The sequence below is a fragment of the Bos javanicus genome, chromosome 29, assembly GCF_032452875.1.
Source record: "Bos javanicus breed banteng chromosome 29, ARS-OSU_banteng_1.0, whole genome shotgun sequence".
NCBI lineage: Eukaryota > Metazoa > Chordata > Mammalia > Artiodactyla > Bovidae > Bos > Bos javanicus.
Genome location: NC_083896.1, coordinates 26,165,781 through 26,180,964, shown reverse-complemented (window position 1 = coordinate 26,180,964; position 15,184 = coordinate 26,165,781). Strand labels below are relative to the sequence as shown.

The window sequence follows — 15,184 nt, the reverse complement described above, 5'->3', positions numbered from 1 at the left end:
GTGGTTACTTTCAAATTCTGATAGCTGGTTACACAGCTCTTAAGCTGTCATCCATGTCAGGGTATATAAAAAATGTTTAATACTGACATTTTATGTAAGGCTTAAAATGTGGAATTTAGAGGTGAGCCATCTTTCCCTCTCCCGTCTTTGGCTCTCTCCACAGGGCTCTTCGTGATGTATGGAATCCTTAGCCAAGGCTGTACAGTTGATAAAATCTCAGGACTCACAGAGCTGACTCTCATAAGAGCCCCAGTCTAAGTTGCTGACATGGCATCAAGGCACCCTGCCTGGTGCATAGGCTGCCAGTGTGGTCTCCCTATCTCTACCCACCACCCTGTGCTCCAGCCCAGGAAGCCCTCACCTACAGCCAAACCTTAATATGGCACTTGGGAATCAGGGATTGCATGTAGAATATAGAATCATTTGGATCTGAGTTCCTAGTATTGAACTGTATTCTAGGAATGATCAATATATTTGACTGGAAAATCTGAAAACTATGAACGGTATTATTTTCATAGTTAGTTTGTATTGTCTCCTGAGTATCAAGAGTTTGTCAACCGTCCTCTCAGGGGACAAGTCAGTCTGAGGGGGAGCCTGTGGTGTTGTCACGCCATCTGTTGGCAGCCGCTTCCTGTCTGTCTGAGTGCCATGGGGAATGAGTAACCCCTGACAGAATAGTTGAGAATTCTGTATCGAACCTAAAGTTTTTATTAGTATGACTGACATGAATATAGAAGGCTCAGATGTTTTCAATCCTGCTCTTCCTGGGGACTGACCATGAAACTGACTAAAAGTCACAGCCAGAACAATCGGTACCAAATCTTGAGTCTACAGAGTGTTCCAAAAATGAATATCTGTAAGCTAACAGTAAATGGTTTCCAAGGTAATTTCTATTTTGAAGTCGATACTGAAGTTGCAGTGGCCAAATTGGAACTGGTGGGCATATTTTTTTGACTCTACATTGATTGGAACAAAAGTTAAATAACTACTCATAAGTTCTCAAAAGTGAAGGTCGTGTTTTTCATTCCTAGAAACCATGGCAAACTTGGCACCATGTTAGGGACAAATTCCTCCAGAGGGCCTTTCCTAAACCTGATTTCCTGGACTGTTCTTATGCATGCAGAGTTTAACTCTAAGGATATTATTTTCCCAAAGACCAAAGAACCCAGGGAGCTCTAGACACTCATTTGTGTTTTAGCTACTCAGTCACGTCCAACTCTTTGCAACTCCGTGGTCTGTCCTTGGAATTCTCTAGGCAAGAATACTGGAGTGGGTAGCCATTCCCTTCTCCAGGGCATCTCCCTGACCCAGGGATCGAACCTGGGTCTCCTGCATTGCAGGCAGATACTTCACCATCTTCACTAAATCATTTTATGTGCAGAAGGCTTCCAAACGCAGGCCTAAACATGAATCTTAGGGGAACAGAGTCTCAGGGAAAAATAAGGATTCTTCTTTTTCTCTATCATCAGATAGAAAATGATTATGAACAGGGTTTTATGATTTTAGGCAAATATTTTTCCTATTGAAAAGAAACTAGAAGTACAAAGCATAGAGATGATTCAAAGAAGATAACATGAGAAATTTATTTATAATGTACAGAGAGATACAGATACCCTGCTTTCAGCTGAGAAAAACAGAAAAGCCAGATTAAAAAAAACGCCATTTGGAAACACTGAGGAGTCACTGAGACATTTCAGAGACACGAGGCTGAGAGAAGAGTGGGTGATTGCCAGGTCTGGCAGGGCAGCACCGCTTCTCCCCAGTCTGCTTCCGGACCTCTCCGGGGCTTCCCGGGGAAAGCTTCCTCTGTGTTCATCCATCTCAGAAATATCCTGGAGAGCCCTTGGTAGAACCAACTTGAGGGTTTCCCATTCTACCTAAAGAAGCCAGTGAGGAAGTAGACGATGAGACTGGCACAGCCATTAGCGCAGGGCAGCATGATGCCATGGAGGCAGCAAGAGAAGGAATTGTAACTGGTTTCAATCCCCTACCCAAGGAATGAGTGCATGCCAGCAAGCAGGCCACCAAAAGGTGGCGACCACTGTGCTCAGGATGGTCACATACAGCTTATCACCTCTGCATCCAGTGGGAGCCACACAGGAATATGATTAGCAGGGTCAGGCTGGCCCTGGAGAGAGCCACAGATGAGAATATCAGAGTGATGTCAGCACCTGTTGGCAGAGGTGTGCCTCTCTGTGTCTCTCTCTTTTTAAGTCTTTACCATTTTTATCTCTGTCAACCTACTGTTCACTTTACAGTGGATGGTGCATCATATTTAATGGCAGCATCTTTTCTTTCTTTCTTAAATTTTTTTATTTTTAGAAAAAATTTAAAGGTTACTTTCCATTTACAGTTTCTACAAAATATTTGCTATAGTCCTCATGTTTACAACACATCCTTGAGCCTGTCTTAGACCCATCACTTTGTACCTCCCACTCCCCCATGCCTATACTGCTTCTCCCAACCTCCCTGCCAGGAACCACTAGCTGGTTCTGGTTCTTTTATATTTACTAGTTTGTTGTACTTTTTAGATTCCACATCTAAGCGATATCATATAGTATTTCTCTTTCTCTGTCTGACTTCTTTCTCCCAGCATAACGCTCTCCAAGTCTATCCATGTTGGTGAAAATGGCAAAATTTTCATTCTTTTTTATGGGCCAAGTAGTATTCCAATAGACATATGCATATACACACACCACATCTTCTTTATCAGTTCATCTGCTGATGGACACATACACTGTTTCCATATCTTGGCAATTATAAATAACACAACGAATACTGAGTTGCATATATCTTTTTGACTTAGTGCTTTTAGTTTTTTTTGTTTATTTGTTTTGTTTTTTCAGATATATACCCAGGGGTGAAATTTTTTGGATATATATCCAGGAGTGGGTCATATGGTAATTCTAGTTTTAGTTTTTGAGAAACCTCCATACTGTTTTTCACAGTGGCTGCACCAATTTATATCCCCACCAACAACATTTGAGGGTTCTCTCTTCTCCACATCTTTGCCAACATTTGTTATTTGTAGGCTTTTTGATTGACAGTCATTCTGACAGGTGTGAGGTGCTATCTCATTGTAGTTTTGATTTGCATTGCCCTGATTATTAGTGATATTGGGCATCTTTTCATGTGTCTGTTGGATGTCTGCATTTTCTCTTGGAAAAATATTCAGTTCTTGTGCCAGTTTTAAAAATCAAGTTTTTTTTTTTCATGTTGAATTGTATGAGATGTTCATGTATGTTGGATATTAACCCCTTTTTGGTCATAACATTACAAGTATTTCTCCTACTCAATAGGTTGTATTTTCATTTTTTTCAACATTTTCCTTTGGTATGCAGAAGCTTTTAAGCTTAATTAGGTCCAATTTGCTTATGTTTGCTTTTATTTTCTTTGCTTTAGGAGGTGGGCCAAAAAATATTACTTTTATATTACATATTTATGTCAAAGAGTGTTCTGTCTGTGTTTTCCTCTAGAAGTTTGATAGTGTCCAGTTTTACTTACTTTAGGTCTTAGGTCTTTTAGTGTGTTTTGAGTTTATTTTTGTATATGGTATTAGAGAATATACTAATTTTATTTTTTTATCTGTAGCTGTACAGTTTTGCCAGCACCACTTGTTAAAGAGGCAGTTTTTTTGTTGTAGATTAATTGATCATAAATGCATGGGTTTATTTCTGGGCTTTCTGTCCTGTCCCACTGATCTGTATGTCAGTTTTTATGTCATTACCATCTGTTTTGATGACTGTAGCCTTGTAGTGTAGTCTAAAGTCAGGGAGTCAGATTCCTCCGGCTCTGTTCTTTTTTTTTTTTCAAGATTATTTTGGCTATTCAGGGTCTCTTGTATTTCCATACAAATTTAAAACTTTTTGTTCTAGTTCTGTGAAAAATGCCATTGGTATTTTGATAGGAATTGCATTGACTCTATAGATTGCCTTGGGTAGTATGGTAATTTTAACAATATTGATTATTTTAATTCAAGATCATGATATATCTTTCCATCTATTTGTGTCATCTTCAATTTCTTTCATCAGTGATTTCAGAATACATGTGTTTTGCCTCCTTGGGTAAGTTTATTCCTAGGTATTTTTTTCTTCTTTTTGATATGATGGTAAATGGGATTGCTCCTAAGTTTCTCTTTCTAATGATTTGTTATTAATGTATATAAATGCAACAGATTTCTATATATTAATTTTGTATCATACAGTGTTACCAAATTAATTGACCAACTCTGTTTTCTGATGGAATCTTTAGGGTTTTCTGCAGTTTTATTTTTTCATTTCCAAATTGGATTTCTTTTATTTTTCTTCTCTGATTGCTGTGGCTAGGACTTCTAAAACTATGTTGAATAAAAGCAGTGAGAGTGGAAATCCCTGTTTTGTTCCTGATCTTAGAGGAAATGCTTTCAGCTTTTCAACAGTGAGTATGATGTTAGCAGTGGATTTATTATATATATGGCCTTTATTATTTTGAGGTAGATTCCTTCCATCCAACTTTCTGGAGAGTTATTTGTTGTAAATGGATGTTGAACTTTATTAAAAGCTTTTTTCTGTATCTATTGAGATGATCATATGATTTTTATTGTTCAATTTGTATCATTTTTTAGATTCAGTATATAAGTGATATTATATGATATTTGTCTTTGTCTGACTTACTTCCCTTAGTACGATAATCTCTAAGTCCCTCCATGTTGCTGTAGATGGCATTATTTCACTCTTTTTAATAGGCACGTAATATTCTATTGTATATATGTACTTTATCTTCTTTATCCACTCATCTATCAATGGACATTTAGGTTGCTTCCATGTCTTGATTATTGAAAACAGTTAAGCCTGCAATTAAGCCCTGCTGGCCGTGAAAGCCAAAGACTCTGAAGATCTGTCTTCCCAATGCCAGACTGTCAGACTGGAGAGCCTGACATGGGCTCAGAACTCTCACTCCTGTGCGAGAACTTCTGCAATATAATTATTCTTCAGTTTGCGGGTCAGTCACCATGGGATTAGGTTAGATCATGAGTCTACCCATCCTACCCATCTCATTGTGGTCTCTTCTTTAGGTCTTTAGCGGTAGAAGATCTTTTCTGGTAGGTTCCAGTCATTTTCTTTGATGGTTGTTCTGCCGACAGTTGTACTTTTGGTGTACTTGTGAGAGGAAGTGAACTCAGGGTCTTTCTACTTTGCCATCTTGTCCTCTCTTCACCATGTGCTTTTTATTCAGCACTGAACAGGTAAGTTGCAGTTCTAACTTTTAAGTGTATGTCTTTTGGTTTCTTTTGTCTCCCTGTTATCAAAACTAAATAATGCTTAGACATGCCTGGGCTTTTTTGGTTGTTATTGTACACTATTGTATCCCCAGCATGTAGCACGTGTCCCTTAGAGACTACATATTGTAATGCCCCCATTTAACACAGGATGAAGCCCAGGCTTAAAGAGTCAAAGGGTTTCCCTGAGATGACATCCTGAATAGCAGGCTCAGTACCAGTTCTGGGCTCCTCAAGCCCTGCGTGAGGCTTTCCCACTGTTCTCCACTACATCATTTATTATGGGAGGAGCCCCCAAGAAAAATCTTCATGTGAGCTTGCAATGTGAGAGATTCAGAGGTGCAGAAACTGATAGTTGCTCCAAATATCCATTACTTCTATCACATAATTCTGAGAGTTTTAGGGAAGAAAAAGGATCCTTGTCCCAGCCTCCCTTAATGCTGTATGGCAGGATGTGATTAGACACTGGCCAGTGGGAGGTGAGCAGAATTTATGTAACCAACAACTGGGCTGTGCATTTCCTCCTCCGCTTCTCTGGATGGAATGCTCATGTGTCCAGGAGTCATTCAGAACCTCAAGGATGAAGTCATCTCTCTAGGGATGGGGAGCAGCAATTTAAAAGGTATCTAAGGCCTTGAATGGGTGAATTTAACTCAGATGATCATTATATCTACTACTGTGGGCAAGAACCCCTTAGAATAAATGGAGTAGCCATCATGGTCAACAAAAGAGTCCGAAATGCAGTACTTGGATGCAATCTCAAAAATGACAGAATGATCTCTGTTCGTTTCCAAGGCAAACCATTCAATATCATGGTAATCCAAGCCTATGCCCCAACCAGTAACACTGAAGAAGCTAAGTTGAATGGTTCTATGAAGACCTATAAGACCTTTTAGAACTAACACCCCAAAAAGATGTCCTTTTCATTATAGGGGACTGGAATGCAAAAGTAGGAAGTCAAGAAACACCTAGAGTAACAGGCAAATTTGGCCTTGGAGTACGGAATGAAGCAGGGCAAAGACTAATAGAGTTTTGCCAAGAGAACGCACTGGTCATAACAAACACTCTCTTCCAACAACACAAGAGAAGACTCTACACATGGACATCACCAGATGGTCAGCACTGAAATCAGATTGATTATATTCTTTGCAGCCAAAGATGGAGAAGCTGTATACAGTCAGCAAAAACAAGATGGGAGCTGACTGTGGCACAGATCCTGAACTCCTTATTGCCAAATTCAGACTTAAATTGAAGAAAGTGGGGAAAACCACTAGACCATTCAGGTATGACCTAAATCAAATCCCTTATGATTATACAGTGGAAGTGAAAAATAGATATAAGGGAATAGATCTGATAGACAGAGTGCCTGATGAACTATGGATGGAGGTTCATGACATTGTACAGGAGACAGGGATCAAGACCATCCCCATGGAAAAGAAATGCAAAAAAGCAAAATGGCTGTCTGGGGAGGGTGAAAAGAAGAGAAGTGAAAAGCAAAGTAGAAAAGGAAAGATATAATCATTTGAATGCAGAGTTCCAAAGAATAGCAAGGAGAGATAAGAAAGCCTTCCTCAGTGATCAATGCAAAAAAATAGAGGAAAATAACAGAACGGGAAAGACTAGAGATCTCTTCAAGAAAATTAGAGATACGAAGGGAACATTTCATGCAAAGATGGGCTCGATAAAGGACAGAAATGGTATGGACCTAACAGAAGCAGAAGATATTAAGAAGAGGTGGCAAGAATACACAGAAGAATTGTACAAAACAGAGCTTCACAACCCAGGTAATCAAGATGGTGTGATCACTCACCTAGAGTCAGACATCCTGGAATGTGAAGTCAAATGGGCCTTAGAAAGCATCACTACGAACAAAGCTAGTGGAGGTGATGGAATTCCAGTTGAGCTATTTCAAATCCTGAAAGATGATGCTGTGAAAGTGCTGCACTCAATATGCCAGCAAATTTGGAAAACTCAGCAGTGGCCACAGGACTGGAAAAGGTCAGTTTTCATTCCAATCCCAAAGAAAGGCAATGCCAAAGAATGCTCAAACTACTGCACAATTGCACTCATCTCACATGCTAGTAAAGTAATGCTCAAAATTCTCCAAGACAGGCTTCAGCAATATGTGAACCGTGTACTTCCTGACGTTCAAGCTGGTTTTAGAAAAGGCAGAGGAGCCAGAGATCAAATTGCCAACATCCGCTGGATCATGGAAAAAGCAAGAGAGTTCCAGAAAAACATCTATTTCTGCTTTATTGACTATGCCAAAGCCTTTGACTGTGTGGATCACAATAAACTGTGGAAAACTCTGAAAGAGATGGGAATACCAGACCACCTGACCTGCCTCTTGAGAAACCTATATGCAGGTCAGGAAGCAACAGTTAGAACTGGACATGGAACAACAGACTGGTTCCAAATAGGAAAAGGAGTATGTCAAGGCTGTGTATTGTCACCCTGCTTATTTAACTTCTATGCAGAGTACATCATGAGAAACGCTGGGCTGGAAGAAGCACAAGCTGGAATCAAGATTGCCGGGAGAAATATCAATAACCTCAGATATGCAGATGACACCACCCTTATGGCACAAAGCGAAAAGGAACTAAAGAGCCTCTTGATGAAAGTGAAAGAGGAGAGTGAAAAAGTTGGCTTAAAGCTCTACATTCAGAAAACAAAGATTATGGTATCTGGTCCCATCACTTCATGGGAAATAGATGGGGAAACAGTGGAAACTGTGTCAGACTTTATTTTTGGGGGGCTCCAAAATCACTGCAGATGGTGACTGCAGCCATGAAGTTGGAAGATGCTTACTCCTTGGAAGGAAAGTTATGAACAACCTAGATGGCATACTGAAAAGCCGAGATATTACTTTGCCAACAAAGGTCCATCTAGTCAAGGCTATGGTTTTTCCAGTGGTCATGTATGGATGTGAGAGTTGGACTGTGAAGAAAGCTGAGCGCCGAAGAATTGATGCTTTTGAACTGTGGTGTTGGAGAAGACTCTTGAGAGTCCCTTGGACTGCAAGGAGATCCAACCAGTCCATTCTAAAGGAGATCAGTCCTGGGTGTTCATTGGAAGGACTGATGCTGAAGTGAAACTCCAGTACTTTGGCCACCTCATGCGAAGAGTTGACTCATTGGAAAAGACCCTGATGCTGGGAGGGATTGGGGGCAGGAGGAGAAGGGGACGACAGAGGATGAGATGGCTGGATGGCATCACTGACTCGATGGACGTGAGTCTGAGTGAACTCCGGGAGTTTGTGACGGACAGGGAGGCCTGGCGTACTGCGATTCATGGGGTCGCAAAGAGTTGGACACGACTGAGTGACTGAAATGAACTGAACTGAACTGAACTGAAGGCCTTGAAGGCATCAGTCCAGTCCCATTAATAGTAACTTCTTTCTTGTTTGAGTCACTCTTTTTTTTTCTTTTTGCTGCAATGTGTGGCATGCAGTATCTTAATTCCCAGACCAGGGATTGAACCCATGTCCCTGTATTGGAAGCTCAGAGTCTTAACCACTGGACCACCAGGGAAGTCCCCGAGTCACTTTTATAATGAATTTCTTTCTAGAGAAGCCCAAATCGCAAACTTAAAATACTTTAAAAGTCCTTTAAAAAAGTCTGCATTTCATGCTTAAGGAGTTCATGATGATAGTGAGAGATTAATCTAAAGAAGTGATACCAGATAGGGATGCAAACAGGCAAGCAGTCAAAGAAACAAAGTACAATGAAGCAAAGAAACAAAATACAATGTGAGATATAATGAGAGATTGATCTAATCATGCTGAGATAGAGAAGGTTCCAGGAAATAGCAACTGTGAGGAGGCTGTAAGACTTGTCATCAAATCTCTCTTCCATCTTTTCCCTTCTCTCTGTCCTGGGAGAAGACATCTCTGTGTATCATGATGGCCTCCCTCTCCTTCTGGCTCCTGGATGCTCTCAGTGAAAGGGAGACATTGACAGGTGATTGGAGGGAAGGAGGAAAGAAATCGGGGGATTGTTTTTTTTTTTTTTTAAGCATCCTGGCTTTTTCCTGCCAGGTAGCATCAGCAGTGGTGATCTAACTCTACTTTCAGGGATGGAGCCCCTGTCTGGTGGCCCTTTCAGAGAGTCACAATGACAGCTATAGCTAGAGCCCTTCCTGAGTTCTGGTAACGTCTTCTTCCCTTGTCTATCTAGCCTAGTGATGTTAAGTCTCCCTTCTTTTACTTTCCCCAGTGGAAAGAGGTCATCGTCCCATGTAACTTTCCCTAACCTGCTCAGATTAGTAAACTGTCCCTTAATTAAACTCTTTTTAACCATCACATATTAGGCCATCTGTTGTCTGCTGGAAGCTTGGGAGCTACAGAAAGGAAAAGCACATTTGAAAAGGAAGTAAAACAAATGCCCGGGTTTTTCTCATAAATTGAGTTTTGGGATCATGCATGTGCTCTATCTTGCTCTCTGAATTAAGGACAGAAGCAGATTTCTCATGGTGATAGGACATTTGAGTGGTTGAGAAGGACAGGAGAATGGGGATAAGGTCTTGATTCATCCAGGGGGACCATATTGATTCATCAGTTCAGATCTTCAAAGTCAAGGCTGACAGTCTCCAAAGTTGCCAGGAGGAGGCTTCCTGTCTCCTGCCCTTTTCTGTTAACCCCACCCCCACCCCCCACCCCTGCCACCATGGCTTCCTGAATATTCCACCCCAGGTAGAGTTAGTGATTAGGCACTAAGAGGAAAAACCCAGCAGTGGCTTTGGAAATAAATACTCGATAAAGGTACCTTTCCTCCTTTCTTCTTGCTTGAATTGCCAAGCTGGCCCATGCTGAAGGGAAAGTCTCATGGGATTGACAGTCTCTAGAGGATACTTCTCTGCCTTGGAGAGGTGCCAGCAGGAGGAAGGGTGAAGCCTGGTCCCCGAATGAGACTTATCAAGGATGCTGTACCATCCCGTGATTTCCTGTATAGGGACCTGCTGGCAAATGAGAGTGTGGAGTTTTCTGAGTCATGACCTCCCATGAGATGTTACTCACCATTTGGTTCAATCCTTCTCCTGTCTCTTAGTAATGGTTATACATTTGAAGAGTAAACATATATTTCTAATTTTTAATTTATCAGTATTAATAATAGACTCAGTTGATTCCACATATGATACTCCATGTAAGATTCTCTATATAAGAATTTAGAATCTGACTGAGATGTGAGGAATTGTCAGAGTGAGAATTTAAAATAACTGTGATAAATGTTCTATGTATTCATTTTGGAGACCGAGAAGGTATTCTGTATGATACTCAAATGGTAGATGCACGATATTCTGCATTTGTAAAACCCATTGACCTTTATAACACAAAGATTGAACCCTAATACTTTGGCCACCTCATGCTAAGAGTTGACTCATTGGAGAAGACCCTGATGCTGGGAGCAATTGGGGGCAGGAGGAGAAGGGGATGACAGAGGATGAGATGGCTGGATGGCATCATCAACTCAATGCACGTGAGTTTGGGTGAACTCCAGGAGTACGTGATGGACAGGGAGGCCTGGCGTGCTGTGATTCACGGGGTTGCAAAGAGTTGGACACGACTAAGCCACTGAACTGGACTGAACTGAATATAAACTATGGAATTCAGTTAATACTATTAGCTCATAAGTTTCAGTAAATGTGCCTCATTAATGGAAAATGTTGGTAAAAGGAGAAACTCTGTGGGGGAGTGGGATGGGGAGAGGGAGGATGTGGGAACCCCCTTTACTTTCTGCAAAATTCTTCTATAAATTTAAATGTGCTTTGAAATATAAAATCTATTATAGGCAAAACCAACTGGATAAATATTTATAATATGCATAACTCACAAAGGACTCATATTCAGCACATAGAAACTCCTACAAATATTGAGAAAGGGAAACACTTAATGAAAATGGGCAAAAGGTAAACAGACACTTCAAAACAAGTAGCCAATAAGCACATGAAAAGATGTTCAATTTCTTAAGGCATTTGGGAACTGCAAATTAAAACATAATGAGATACCATGTCATACTCATCTGAATGGCTGAAACTCCAAAGACTGGTAGCACCATGTTTATCAGGAAGCGTGCACAAGAACGGGAACTTCCACACATCTCTGGTGGGGAGGGGAAATAGCGCAACCACTTAAGAAGAGTTCGACAGTTTCTCATAAAGTTGCTGCATGAGACCCAGCAATTTCAGTTCAGGTTATTTGCCCGAGAGAAATGAAAACTTCTGTCCCAGAAAGGATTTGAATAAGGACATTCACAGCAGCTTTATTCACAATAGTCAAAAGTGTAATACTCCATAAAGATCTATCAATATGAAAATAAACTGTAGACACCCATCCAATCCGAAGGAGACAAACTACAGGTATGTGCAATGCAATGTCATAAGTAAATCCCCCGTATGTTACGCTGAGTGAAGGAAGGCAGGAACAAGAAAGTGCATTGTATGAGTCAAAGTTCAGGCAAAAGTAATCTTTGGTGACAGAAGTAGACACGATGGTTGCCTCTGGGGCAGGGACACGAGGGATCTTTCAGAGGTGATGGAAATGTGTTATGTTTTGATGGGAGCTTTTTGTTACCTGGTGCATATTTATTTATTAAAATTTTTTTTATTGGAGTATAGTTGATTTACAATATTGTGTTAGTTCCTGCTGTACAGAAAAGTGAATCAGTTATGCATGTGTGTATAGCCCCTCTTTTTTAGATTCTTTTCCCATATAGATCATTGCAGAGTATTGAGTTCCCTATACTTATTAGCTATCTACTTTATATATATTGAAGTGTATCTATGTCAATCACATGGGTGTGTATTATTGCCAAACTCATTGAACTGTATCCACTAATGATCTGTGCAATCACTCTGTCTTAATTATACTTCAGTTGATAATTATTGAAAGATGCAACGTTTAAGCTTAATAGTTTATTTTTATAGAACAGGTAACAAAAATATTTTGTGTATAACTAGATTCCTAAAATCAGTGCTGTGAGCTCTTTGAAATAGGAGGTAAATCTGACACAGATCCTGTTCTCGGAGAACAGAGTCTAGTTAAGACACATCGGAAATGTGCAGGAAGGATTAGTGAGCTCCAGGGCAAAGATGAAGGAATAGGAGTGAGAAGGTGTGCGTGTCGGATTCTGCTGGATGGTAAGTAGAAGGAAACCACAGGAAGATGACCCACCTCAAACCTCAGATATGCTTTATTATTGATTTATCTGGTTATAAAACTTCATGCTTGAAAAAGTTGAAAATGGTAAAAGCAACAAACTTAAAGATGGGATTCAAATCTGGTAAATGGAGATTTAGCACAGGCTGAACTTAAAAATTCATCATTTTTTTTCATTCATTAAGTCATTTATTCATTAAACATTTATTCAGTTTGGGAGTCATTCTGAGGCCTGGCAAAATCAAAGACTACTCTTTGGGGCTGGATGGAAATTGAATTCTTTTCATTGTATAAAAACTGATTGTAAGAAAGTAACAGATTGTAAGAAACTGGTCAAAAATGTCATATTTAATCCCTACCAAGCGCAGTGACCAAAGAAATTTAAGACCTTTTGTGCACTGCATTCAACTTCTGATGAAGGTGGGATTCTTCATAAGTGGAAACAGTCCTGGAACCCAGAGCTGGCGAAGCTCCTGTGGGGTGGGGTGAAGACCCCTGGGTAAGACAGTCCGGAAGACACTGCATGCAGTGCTTGGGTGACAGGCACCATCTCCCTTAATCCTCACCACCCAGATGATTTGTTAAACCGTTTTACAGTCAGCGTGGGTCCAGAGGCTGAGAGAACCTAAGAGATCCTCCCGAAGTAATAGAGAGAAAGTTGTCGCTCAAAGCCATAGTGTGTCTGACCAAGGCAGAGACTCTGAATCAGGACACCAGACTGTTTCTCAGCTCCAGGGTTGCCTGAGGAAGGGAGCCTTCGCTTTCACCCACTTCTGATATGTCCTCCAAGGCCCGCTGGAGCACCACCTTGAGGGTCTGCCGCCCTCGCTTCTTTGTCTGCCTTTGCCTGAAGGAGCCCACGAAGAAGTAAATGATGGGATTGATGGAGCTGTTGATGCAGGACAAACCAAAGACAACCAGGCAGTTGTGACAGGGGATGGCAAACAAATCATCCTGAATCCAGATTAAGAGGAACCAGAGGATGCCGTAGGGCAGGCCACAGAGCAGGAAGGCCAGCACTGTGAGCCCAACAGTCACATAGAGCCTGGTCAGCTGTATGTACTGGGACTTAAACAGGATCCTGAGCAGCAGGGCCAGGCTGGACCCAGCGAGGAGCCCAAATAAGAACATCATCCACCCGGCAGCGATGAAATCAAACACCTGACACCAAAGATGGCTAAAATCCGTTAAGAGGAAGCCACAGTACTTCCCCTCCAGGATACTCAGCAGCAGGGCCAGGGCCCAGAGCACGGTGCACACGATGGCTGATAAGTGTGTGGGGCGGTGGCAGCGGTACCAGACGGGGCACAGGACAGACACACAGCGCTCGGTGCTAATGGCGCTGAGCAAGCTCAGGCCCGCCAGGTAGGCGAAGGTCATCACAGAGGTGAAAAAGCTGGGGATGGAGCTGGCGCTGCAGCAGGCGATGAGGGCCTCCAGGGAATCTATAACTTGGCAGCAGAGGCACAGGAAGTCGGCTGCCGCCAGGTTGAGGATGTAGACGGTGAAGGCATTCCTGCGCAAGTGAAAGCCCAGGAGCCAGAGCACAACCGCGTTTCCTGCCAGTCCTCCCAGGGCAATGATGGCTGTCAGGACGAACAGGGTCATGGTCACCGTGCTGAAAGTTTGAGGATGGTCCTCACCAGTGTGATTCATGAGTGTGAATTCTGTCTCCCAGGCTGTGATGGTTGGATCCAAGCTCAGAAACCCTCCGCTGGTGTTCCTGGGAACACAAAGATGTGAAAGCACCTGCCGTGTGATCATCCATTCTCACAGCCACCCTGCTAGGTGGGAGTTACTGTCCCTGTGTCACAGAGGAGGGAACTGGAGGCTTGCAGAGATTCAGATACTTACTGCAGTCCACAGAGCCCTGGAGACCTGGAATATTTAAACCCAGTTCTCTCTGACTGAGAAACAATACCTGGAGCTGACTATGGCTTAGATCATGAGCTCTTCATTGCAAAATTCAGGCTTAAGCTAAAGAAAGTAAGGCAAACCACTAGACCATTCAGGTATGACCTAAATCAAATCTCTTATGATTATACAGTGGAGGTCATGAACAGATTCAAGGGATCAGATCTGATAGAGTGTGTGAAGAACTATGGACGGAGGTTTGTAACAATGTACAGGGATCAATGCAAAGAAATAGAGGAAAACAACAGAATGGGAAAGACCAGAGATCTCTTTAAGAAAATTAGAGATACCAAGGGAACATTTCATGCAAAGATGGGCTGGATAAAGGACAGAAATGGTATGGACCTAACAGAAGCAGAAGATATTAAGAAGAGGTGGCAAGAATACACAGAAGAACTGTACAAAAAAAGCTTCATGACCCAGATAATCACGATGGTGTGATCACTCACCTAAAGCCAGACATTCTGGAATGTGAAGTCAAGTGGGCCTTAGGAAGCATCACTACAAACAAAGCTAGTGGAGGTGATGGAATTCCAGCTGAGCTATTTCAAATCCTGAAAGATGATGCTGTGCAAGTGCTGCACTCAATATGCCAGCACATTTGGAAAACTCAGCAGTGGCCATAGGACTGGAAAAGGTCAGTTTTCATTCCAATCCCAAAGAAGGACAGTGCCAAAGAATGCTCAAACTACCGCACAATTGTGCTCATTTCACATGCTAGTAAGGTTATGCTTAAAATCCTTCAAGCTAGGCTTCCACAGTACACAACCGAGAACTTCCAGATGTACAAGGTTTAGAAAACACAGAGGAACCAGAGACCAATTACCAACATTCGCTGGATCATAGAGAAAGCAAGGGAA

At 41.7% G+C, this 15,184-nt stretch overlaps 2 protein-coding genes across 2 annotated transcripts in view; both read right to left on the bottom strand.

Annotated features, from left to right (window-relative positions):
- Positions 1 to 13,115: 13,115 nt before the first annotated feature.
- Positions 13,116 to 14,018, bottom strand: LOC133240938 (mas-related G-protein coupled receptor member X2-like). Its single transcript, XM_061405921.1, has one exon. It carries the CDS (start codon positions 14,016 to 14,018, stop codon positions 13,116 to 13,118), a length of 903 nt encoding a protein of 300 aa, XP_061261905.1.
- The window catches only part of LOC133240937 (uncharacterized), a 31,920-nt gene continuing 30,689 nt past the window's right edge, over positions 13,954 to 15,184 (bottom strand). The window contains exon 6 of the mRNA XM_061405920.1: positions 13,954 to 14,133. Within this exon, the coding sequence (XP_061261904.1) occupies positions 14,050 to 14,133 (84 nt within the window). The 3' untranslated portion in view covers positions 13,954 to 14,049. The remainder of the gene's footprint in view (positions 14,134 to 15,184) is intronic.

Excerpts from the sequence above, each read along its gene's own strand:
- LOC133240938 (XM_061405921.1), bottom strand. The coding sequence starts at position 14,018 with ATGACCCTGTTCGTCCTGACAGCCATCATTGCCCTGGGAGGACTGGCA.